An 11,166-nucleotide genomic window follows, 5' to 3' on the forward strand; every position below is an offset into this window, starting at 1 on the left:
GGAGGAATATTTTAGTGTTAGAAAATTAAGACAGGCATAATCTCAGACTAAAGTTAGATTTATGAAAAATATACTATATTGTCTTTGTCCATATTAATTTGTCATCAGCTAGCACTATTCCAAGGACTAGCTTCAGGGCCCACTACTGTCGTCCTCATCCTGTCCTTTGCTACCAAACCTCTTCCTCCTCTTGATTCCTTCTACCAAAGCTCACAGGAGCTCTGTGAGTCAAATGTAGATTTGTTGACTCAGAATGAGAAGTAAAGCTACTAAGAGGACTGGACCTTCATCCTGGTTAACATAGTTTATCCCCAAACAAGCTATGTAAGGTTAAAATTTTGGAAGATTCATGGATGATCACGAAATCAGAACAGGAGGGATCTCTTAAGAGACTTCGGGTTTTTCCCTGGTGGCTCAGATGGTAAAGAATTTGCCTGCAATACAGGAGACCCAGGTTCTATCTCTGGGTTGGGAAGATCCTCTGGAGAAGGGAATACTGAAGAGATCCTTCAGTATTCTTGCCTGGAGAATTCCATGGACAGAGCAGCCTGGCGGGCTACAGTTCATGGAGTCATGAGAGAGTCTGACACAACTGAGTGATCTGAATAACTTAGAAATTTAAGGTTGGTCCTCATTTTCTGAGCCAGATGCTTTTATCTCCTCACCTAGAAGTTTTTGATGGTAGAACCCTTCACCTCTGCCCTCCCTGCCCCAGTGTTCTGGCATGGACACTTGCCCAGATTGAGAAGAGCTGTTCTGCTGTTTCAGTTTTTAGTGCTCTTTTCACTTTTAAAGAAGTGGGCTGATTTACTTTACCTATTGAGGATGGGGAACCTTTTACCTTCTCATAAGTCCAGCCTGCATGTAAATGTCCTTATTTATATTTGAGTTAATGGTTTTCTCTCTCGTGTATTTGAGAAACAAGCATAAATTTCTTGTTTCAATTAGCCTCCAACTAATAAAAATAAATGGGAAAAAAAATTTCTTGTTTCATGTGGTTTCAGGAGTCAGCTGTGCTTTCCTTGTTTAGTGACACATTTTTTAATATATTGTCCCTGCATGTAGTTTTAAATTACTTCTCCTCCCCCTGCCAGTTATTTCTGATTTTCCTCTTCAGTATTAGTCTAGATTGGTTTCTTCTACGTATTACAAGATAAAGAATAACAAATCATTGATTTCAAAGCAATGTCTGAAGTAGTAGAGATTTATTTCAGACTACAGGACTTCCATGTGTTGAAACTAGAGGTGTGTTCCCCCCACCACCACCCTGAAACTTTATTGAGGTATAATTAAAGTAAAATAACTCCACATATTTAAAGAGTATTATATGGTTACTTTGGTCATATGTACATACATGTGAAATCAGTCAGGATAGCGAACATTTTGATCACTTCCAAAAGTTTCCTAGTGCCCCTTTGCAAGCTAGTCCTCTCTTTTCCTGTCTCTCAGTAACCACAGTCTGCTTTCTGTCACTGTAAATTAGTGTACATTTTCTAAAATTTTATATTAATGGAATCCTACCATACATTCTTCTTTTTTGCCTAGCTACTTTCACTCTGCATATTTATTTAAACATTTATCTATATCAATAGTTGAGTAGTATTCAGTGTTGAGTAGTATTCCATTGTATTAGATATGCTTCAGTTTGTTTATCAATTCACGTGTTGGTGAGTATTTAAGATTGTTTGCTATTGCCATAACTGCTATAGACATATGTCTATAGAGCTGCTATGAATATTCCTGTGGAGGTGTTTGGGTGGACATATGTTTTAATTTCTCTTGGTTAAATATCTGTGAGTAACTTTATAAACAACTGCCAAGCTGTTTTCCAAAGTGGCTATACCATTTGACATTCTCAAAAACAGTATAGGAGGGTTCTAGTTGGTCCATGTTCTCGCTAACACTTGGTAAGGTCAGTCTGATTACTTTTAACCAACCTAATGGATATGTGGCAAGATATCATTGTGGTCTTAATTTGTATTTCATTAATTTATGATGTTGAACATCTTTGCTTATTGGCTGTTTATATATTTTGTGTGCATGTGGGTGAAGTGTCTTAAAATGTTTTGCCATTTAAAAATTTTTTCTTCTAAAAGTTCTTTATTGTAGATACAGGTTCTCAGATATATCTTATCTGATATATATGTTGAAGATATTTTATACTAATCTTTTGATTGCCTTTTTGTTCTCTCACTGGCATCTTCCAAAGAGCAAAAATTTTTAATTTTGATGAAGTCTGATGTGTTAGTCTTTCATTTTATATTTTTGTGTGTTCTAATTAGAAAGTTTGCCAACTTCAAAACTGTATTTTTGTGTATATTTTCTCCTAGGATTTATATAGTTTTAGATTTTACAGTCATTTTTTTTTTCCCCACAAACAAATACCCAGTTGATCAAGCACCATTCTTTGAAAGGACTTCTTTTTCCATTGATTTGTTTTTTTAACCTTCGTTAAATCAATTGATCCTATATGTATGGATCTACCTCTGGACTCTGTATTCTGTTCCATTGAGCTGTTTGTCTATCTTTATGTGAATATGCAGTATCTTACTGTAGTTTTATAGTAGATCATTAAAGTCTTGGTAGTGTTCGTCCTTGTTGGTCTTCCAATTTTGTTCTTTTCTTTCAAAGTTGTTTTGGCTCTTCTAGGTCCTTTGCATGACCATTATCAATTTTGGAGTCACTTTATCACTTTTTATAAAAGAAGTCTTCTGAAATTTTGATTGGAATTGCTTTAATCTGTAGATCAATTTGGAGAGAATTATCATCTTAACAAAATGGAGGCTTCCAATCCATGAACTTTGGATCTCTTTCCATTTGGTTGTCTTCTTTAATTTCTCTCTGACTTGTTTTATAGTTTTCAATGTACAGTGCTTGAACATCTTTTCTTAGATTTATTCCTGGATCTTTTATATTTCTGATGTTATTGTAAATGGACTCATTGAAATTTCAAATTCTTTGTTGCTAATATGTAAAATGAAATTTTGTTTCATACCTTTTTTAGCACTTATTTTTTTGGCTGCTCTGGATCTTCATTGCTGTGCCAGGGCTTTTCTCTAGCTGTGGTGAGCGGGGGCTACTCTTCATTACAGTGCACGGGCTTCTCCCTGCAGTGGCTTCTCTCGTTGTAGACCATGGGTTCTAGGGCACTCAGGTTTCAGCAGCTGCAACGTGTGGGCTCAGTAGTTGTAGCCCTTGTGCTTAGTTGCCCTGAGGCATATGGGATCATCCTGGACGAGGGATCAAACGCGTATACCCTGCATTGACAGGCAGATTCTTAACCACTGGGCCACCAAAGAATTCCATGTATTACTCCTGCCATATTTTCTTGCTAAATTTATTAGTTCCAATAGTAGGTGTGTAGATGCCCTGGAATTTTCTATATAAGTAGTTGTCACCTGCAAATAGAAATGGCTTTATTTACTCCTTTTGATTTCTGTGTCTTTTAGTTTCTGTTCTTTGCCTTATTGCAATGTTTAGGACATTCGAATAGAAGTGGTGACTGCCTTGTTTGCAGGGAAAACTTTGACTTTTAACTTGATGTTGGCTGTAGGTTTTTTGGTAGTCAAGATGCCCTCAATTGTTTTAAGTTTCCTTCTTTTCCTAGTTTCATTTTTCATGAATAGATAGGGAATACTGTCATTTTTTTCATTTTAAAATTGCATTTATTGGAGCAATCATTGTTCTCCTTTATTCTGGTAACATATCACATTCCCCTGTAAATATGGTGAATGATATTAACTAATTTTTTATTAAACCAACCTCACATTCTTAGAATAAGCTGTATTTGGTTATGATGTATTTTCCTTTTTACTTAGAGTCTATTGCAAATATTTTGCAGGATTCTAGTCTGATGTTTTAAGTTGGAGTCTGTTGCTAATATTTTGTCAAGGATTCTTAGGTCTATATTCAAAAGGGATATTGGTCTGTTGATTTTCTTTTTTTGTAATGTTTTTGTCAGGCTTTGGTATTTGAGGGCACTACCTTATAGAATGAATTCAGTCGTGATCTTTCTTGCTCTTTTTTGAAAAAGGCTGATAAGATTGCTTTTATTTCTTCATTGTATATTTGATAGAATTTTACATTAAAACCCTCTGAGTTTTCTTTTGGGAGTATTTTTGGATAAATTCAATTCCTTTGTTAGAAATGGGCTGTTCAGATATTCCTTTTCTTCATGTTAAGTAACATTTTCAATAAATTTGTCCATTTCATCCAAGTTTTTCCATTTGTTAACATAGCATTTTCTTATTATCCTTTCAATGGCTCTATTTTAAAGTGATAACCCCTTTTTCATTCTAGCTATAGATGTTGGAGCAGTCTAGCTGGGGATGGGGATTAGGGTGGGAGTGAATACCAATTTTGTTGATATTTTTAAAGAACCAGCTTTAGACTTTGTTAATGTTCTCTATTGTGTGTTTGTGTTCTGTTTTATTGATTTCTCTCCTTATCTTTGTTATTTTCCTCCTTATTTACTTTTGGTTAACTTTGCTCTTTTATTTTAAAGCTTCTTAAAGGCAGAAAATTTTGTTTTTAAAGCTTTGTCTTTAAAGAGCTATGATTTATTTAGTAAACATTTACTAAAACTCAGAGTCAGTATCTGACACTGTCATAGGTCTTAAAGCTGTGAAGACAAGGAGGACACATTGCTTACAGAATAGTGAAGACTGATACATGGCTGCAGCCTGTTATCAAAAGCGGCACATCATTTGAAATTAATCTCTTTGGATAAGAAAGCTTGCAACCATCACTGCCTAATGTTTTCTTATATGTTCTTCATTTTTAATGATCTGTTATTACATAATTAAAAGTAAATTTTTCCCATGTTGGTGACATGTTCCAAGTGTCCTGTTCTGTCTTACAGATAATTTATTGTTTGTAATCAACTCCATCAAGCAAGAGATTGTAAACCGAGTACAGAATCCAAGAGAGGAGAGAGGACCCAACATGGGACAGAAGCTTGAAATCCTCATTAAAGATACTCTTGGTAAGAAGAGTACTGGATAAATTAATAACAAATAATAACATGCAGTGTAAGGTATATGATTCAAGGGAATAGTAAAAATTCTTTTAAGGAAAAACTCAAGTGCTTTCATTGTAGTTACTTTCCTTTGCAAGAAGATTTAGCATTCATAAACATGTCCTGCTGGTTACCACAACTTATTATTTAGACTTCATCACTGAACTATTTTAACACTTGGGAGGGATAAACTTCTAGCAACTTGAACCTTCTTTGGGGAAAATAAAGGTCCTTGACCTTGTCAGGCCTGCAGTATATACTTTAGTAGAGGTTCTTACCTACTTGCTTTATTCTTTCACAGGATTGTAACAAACTTGCTTATCTGGTTTTCCATCCCTGAACAGATTGTGCCACATAGGGAGGAACAGAGAGGCGGCTAAACAGAAGTCAGGCAGAGTGATCCCTGACAGGGAGGGTAGAGGTAGCTAAAGTAGACATAGACATTCGAACCTTAGAGAACCAAGAGCTTAGCTGCCATAGGAGCAAATCAGATCAGCCTATGAGCAGTAGCATCCCAAGGGCATTACAGCATAACACAATCTCTGAAAACCCTGAAGCATTGTAAAATTGGTTCTTTGTTTAGCAGTGTTTTTTCTAAGATTGTCTCTTAACAACTAGTTCTTACATCGTCGTTCTGTATAGTAGTAAATTTCACTTACCTGAAAATTTTCTTCCAGTTCATTTTCCCCCAGAATGCTGACTGTATACTGAATCAGTTTACTTGAAAGAATTAGAGCTTACTTTTCAATTATTTATTCATTACCTGAATTTTAGAGTGCCAAAAATTGTTATTAAAAAAAATTCAATTGTAAATATCTTAGAATTTAAGACAGCTTTTCTGATACCCAGTATTATAAATTCACTCATTCCACAAAATTTTTTGAATGCCTTACTATGTGCCAGATGTTGGGAAACACAGAGATTAAGCAAAGACTTTGTTGCTACTCTTCTCAAGAAGCTTGCAGTCTAAAAATGGAGCATAAAGAATAAACAGAAAACCAAAAAAAAAAAAAAAAAAAGAATGAACAGAAAACCAGAAATAATAGTAATATTGTGATAATTGCTATGAAGAAATTAAGATTCTTAGATGGAGTGGAGTGAGCAAGAATATTTTATTTCTGTTTATACAGAAATATTCCTGTATACCAAATCTGCTGCTAAAATAATTGTATTTTCTTTCATTGAAAATAAATGCACATTGAATGCTTCCATGTACTTAGTAAGTTTCTCATGGTTTTTGAAATGACTTATTAGTTTCTCTTGTTGGCATTGTGTTCATAATTAATGTAAAATATACTAGTGTTTCTGAAGGGCAGTTGGGAATCATTAGTAAAATTAGCACTGCATATAGATTTTAACCTAAAGATTTCATGAAATTTGACAACTTTCATGTTTGAAGGCCAACGGAGAAGATATGAAAGATTTAAGAGACAAGAAAAAAGAATTTGTTAGCCTAGAAAGGGGTAAACAGCTCGCATTTTGTCTAGTACTTACTGTGATCCAGGATCTGACTATTAAGGTTGTTTAGTCATTTACTTCCACAGTTCTGTGAAGGAGGTATTATTATCCTGGTTTTACGAATAAGGAATTGGAAGCCCAACAAGGTAGTAAGTAACTTGCCACAAGTCCTATAGCCAACAAGTGAGGGGACTAGGAGTAGAAGTAAGTTCTGCTAGTTGCAAGGGCTTGCACTATACCCATGTGTCATCACTTGGCTTTGTCATCTGACACTCATCTCTAAATAGTTTCTGGCCTGTATAATTCACAAGTGGCCCACTAAGTGCCTTGTCCAGTAGACTTACTTGAGGATTTATTTTTCTTCACATTCTATGTAACATTTGATTCCACTGAACATTTATCTTCATTCTTGAAACATTTTTATTATTTTAAGTTACTTTAGTTCTGCATGCCTTGTTCCCTGTCTTTTTACACACAAAAAAATGCTAGTGGTTTCTCTTTGGCTCTAGCGATATCCACTGGTCATATGCAGAAATTAAGATATGTTTTAAAGACACAAAAGCTCATTTAGCATAATGGTTAAGATGAGAGTATTTGAAATCAGCTCTAGATTCAAGTCCTGACCCTGCCACTTATTACCTGTGGACTGTGGGGAAGTGACTTCACTTCCCTCAACCTAATTTTATTCATCTATAAAATGTGGACAGTTGTGTGGATTAAATGGAAAGAGTACGTGTAAAGCACTTAGCATACTGCTGAACACAAATTCTCAATGCTCAGTAAATATTAGTTGTTGATAATTACCATATTACATAGTAAACATTTGAGTTTTTTTCTGTAAAAGCTTTTTATTTCTACATAGTCTTCCTATGTTAGGTAGAGAGAGGAATTTAATGTTTTGTAAGAAAAAAATTCTTCCTGCCTTTTTATTTTCTAATTTAAAGGTTTATATATTGATAAGTTTGTGCTTTTCTCTTTATACCTGATTATCAATTTTACCAGATATAATTTTCCTGCCTTGAGTATTTTAAATATGTTTCTCCATTTTTATTCTGGCATAAACTATTGCTTTTGAAAAGCTAATAATTGCCTGATTTTTTTCCCCTTATGTCATTTGCTGTTTTTGCCCAGATGTCAGCAGGATTTTTTTTTTTCTTTTTATTTAAATCTTAGTGACTTTACTAGCCTGTGTCTTGGACTTGGTCATTTTAGGTCGGTAGTCTCATACACTCTGTGCTCTCTCAGTGAGTGACTTCAGATCTTTCAGTATTTAGTTTGTCCCCCTGCTATGCTTTTCTTCTTTGGGGACACTTACTGTTTGTGGATTGGATCTTCTTTGCCTATCTTCACTATTTTCTGAGGTATATTCACTTTTTCTCAAATTTAAGAAGATCTCTTCATTTCTAATTTTAAAATTCTTTCCTTTTTCACTGCTGTTCTCTTAAATGCGTATCTGTTATATTTATTTGCGACTCTTACATTCCTTTTAGTTTTAACTTCAGGAATCAATTTTTTCATTTTGCTTCTAATTTTTTGAGGTGTGATTGACATTTTATGTTTCAGGTGTATAATGTACTGGTTTGATATTGGTATATATTACAAAATGATCACCACAATAAGTCCAGTTAACATCCATCAGTATGCATAGTTAACAAAACATTTTTTTCTTGTAATGAGACCTTTTAAGATTCTTTCTCCTACCTACTTTCAAATATGTAGGACTAAGTATTATTAACTATGGTCATCATGCTGTACTTTACATCCCCTTCATTATAGGTGACTTTTTCATCAAGAACATATATGTTTTGGTTTTGTTTACAGCTTTTTTCCTGAATTCAATCTTGTCTGATATTACAGTCATGAATACAACTTTCTTATTATTTATATTTTCCTGGTAACCCTTTGCCTACCCCCCCTTTTTTTTGGTAAGATTTTATTGAGGAAATCAACTTATAATTTGTTCTTTGATTAGGACAAGACAAAGGAAAAATAGAATTTCAGATGGAACAATGACATAAACATACCAAGATATCCAGAAATTTACATGTGTAAAAGAGTTTTTAAACCTCCACATTAGTTGTTTTTAATTGGAAGAGAATTGCTTTACAATGTTGTGTTGATTTCTGCCATATATCAACATGAATCAGCCATAGGTGTACATATGTCCACTATTCCTTGAACCTCCCTTCCATCCCCCACCCCACCCCATCATTCTAGGCTGTCACAGAGCTGGGTTAAGCTCCCTGTAGCTACAGCACATTCGCACTGGCTGGCTGTTGTGCGTACGGTGATATATGTCTCCACGCTGCTTTCTCAGCTCATCCTACCCTCTCCTTCCCCTGCTGTGTCCACAAGTCTGTTCTCTATATCTGCATCTTTATTGCTGCCCTGCAGATAGGTTTATCAGTACTGTTTTTCTGGATTCCATATATTAATATATGCATTAATATATGATGTTGTCTTTCTCTTTTTGACTTCACTCTGTATAACAGGTTCTAGGTTCATTCACCTTCCCAGAACTAACTCAGATTTTTTATGGCTGAGTAATATTCCATTGTATATATGTACCATTACTTCTTTATCCATTCATCTGTCAGTGGACATCTAGGAGTCTTTTAGAATTGTGATTTTCTCAGGGTATATGCCCAGTAGTGAAATTGCTGGGTCATATGGCAGTTTTACTCCTAGTTTTTCAAGAAATTGCCACACTGTTCTCCATAGTGGCTGTATCAGTTTACATTTCCACCAGCAGTGCAAGAAAATTCCTTTTTCTCCACATCCTTTCCAGCATTTATTGTTTGTGGATTTTTTGATGATGCCCATTCTGATTGGTGTGAGGTGATACCTCATTGTAGTTTTGATTTGCATCTAACAAACAGGTGAGGTTGAGCATTTTTTCATGTGTTTATTAGCCGTCTAGTCTTCTTTGGAGAAATGTCTGTTTAGGTCTTCTGCCCATTTTTTGATTGGTTTGTTTTTCTGATCTTAAGCTACATCAGCTGCTTATATATTTTGGAGATTAATCCTTTGTCAGTTCCTTCATTTATAATTATTTTCTCTCATTTTGAGAATTGTCTTTTTTGCCTACCCTTTAATTTTCAGTCATTCTGTGTTGCCTTATATGAGATCTCTTTTTAAAAGGTCTTAACTAGATTAAAATGTAAACTTCATTTTGATTTTAATACCATAAATTCAGTCCTAGATTTTTATATATAACTTATAGTTTGGATTTTCTTTGTTAATCAGTCTAGGAGTTTTTCCTTTCTTTTTAAAAAATTTATTTATTTATTTTTGGCTGCATTGGGTCTGCATTGCAATGCATAAGCTCTTCATTGTTGTGCATGGGCTTTCTCTAGTTGCGGCAAGCGGGGGCTGCTTTCAAGCTGTGGTGCGTGGGCTTCTCATTGTGGTGACTTCTCTTGTTGCAGAGCGTGGTTTCTAGGCATGGGCTTCAGTAACTGCAGTGTGCAGGCTCTGGAGCACAGGCTCAGCAGCGGTGGCACATGGGCATGCCCCATGGCATGTGGGATCCTAGTTTCTGGATGCGGGATCAAACCCATGTTCCCTGTGTTACAAGGTGGATTCCTAACACTTGACTGCCAAGGGAGTCCCCAGGAGTTTTTCTTTAATGGATGTGTTTCGCTCATTTTTATCTATTGATACATGTTTGGTTTTAACTTCTGTCATCAAAAGGTCTGTTAGGATTGTTCATATGACTTTCTTGCTTTCTGTTGTCATTCATACTATTCATATTCTGTTGTCATCCATATTATTATAGTTTCATTTTGTATGTCTTCTCTGATTATTTTCTACTTCTGCATTTTTGTCTTGCAGGCTCACTTTTAAATTATAATGTATATTTAATTTTTTTCTCAACTTTTCATTTAAAATATCAGTCCTACAAGAAAAGTAGAAATAAATAGTCCAGTAAACATTTGCATGTCATTCAGCTAGATTAACCAATGTTAATATTTTTGCTGCATTTGCTTTAGTTCTGCCTCCATCTACATTTTTCCCTAAATATTTGAAGGTAACTTAAAAACATGATTATTCATCCCAAACTACTACTTCAACATGTGTTCCTCAAGAATAGGGACACTTTCTTACTTAGACACAATACTGTTGTCACTTCCTGGTTCAACATCACTATAACATCTATGTGGAGTTCATATTTAAATTTCCCCAGTTGTCTCAGTAATGTCCTTTATAACTTTTTTGTTTTTGATCCGATTAAGGATCATGAGTTGCATTTAGTTTTTTGTTGTTGTTGTTCTCCTTTAATCTAAATCAGTCTCCTAGTCTTTTTTCTTTCCATTAAAAAAAAAAAAAATCCAGGTAGTTGATCTTGTAAAATATCCCAACATCTGAATTCATCTGATTCCCCATGATCAGATACAGTTAAGTTTTCTTGGCAAGAATACATTATAGGTTATATCCTTCTCATTTTGTCAATCAAGAAACATAGATGGTCCCATGGTTAAGACTTGGCCTTCCAATGCACATGGTGTGGGTTCTATCCCTGGTCCAGTTCGGGAGCTAAAAATGGTCCACATCAAAAAAAAAAGTCTTGAAGAAACACACAGTATCAGTTTGTCCAGTTATTGGTCCCAATGAATTTGATCACATGGTTAAAATGGTGTCAATACTCTTTTACAGTATATTGACTTTTTATAAGCAGTTACTAAATAGAT

At 34.8% G+C, this 11,166-nt stretch overlaps 1 protein-coding gene across 2 annotated transcripts in view; it reads left to right on the forward strand.

The window, feature by feature from the left end:
* Positions 1-11,166, forward strand: part of CREBRF (CREB3 regulatory factor) — a 59,821-nt gene that overhangs the window by 42,384 nt on the left and 6,271 nt on the right. For both annotated transcript variants that reach the window (XM_061129491.1, XM_061129490.1), the window contains exon 8: positions 4,862-4,984. In XM_061129491.1, the coding sequence (XP_060985474.1) occupies positions 4,862-4,984 (123 nt within the window). The remainder of the gene's footprint in view (positions 1-4,861; positions 4,985-11,166) is intronic.

The sequence above is a fragment of the Dama dama genome, chromosome 25 (assembly GCF_033118175.1).
Source record: "Dama dama isolate Ldn47 chromosome 25, ASM3311817v1, whole genome shotgun sequence".
Classification (NCBI taxonomy): domain Eukaryota; kingdom Metazoa; phylum Chordata; class Mammalia; order Artiodactyla; family Cervidae; genus Dama; species Dama dama.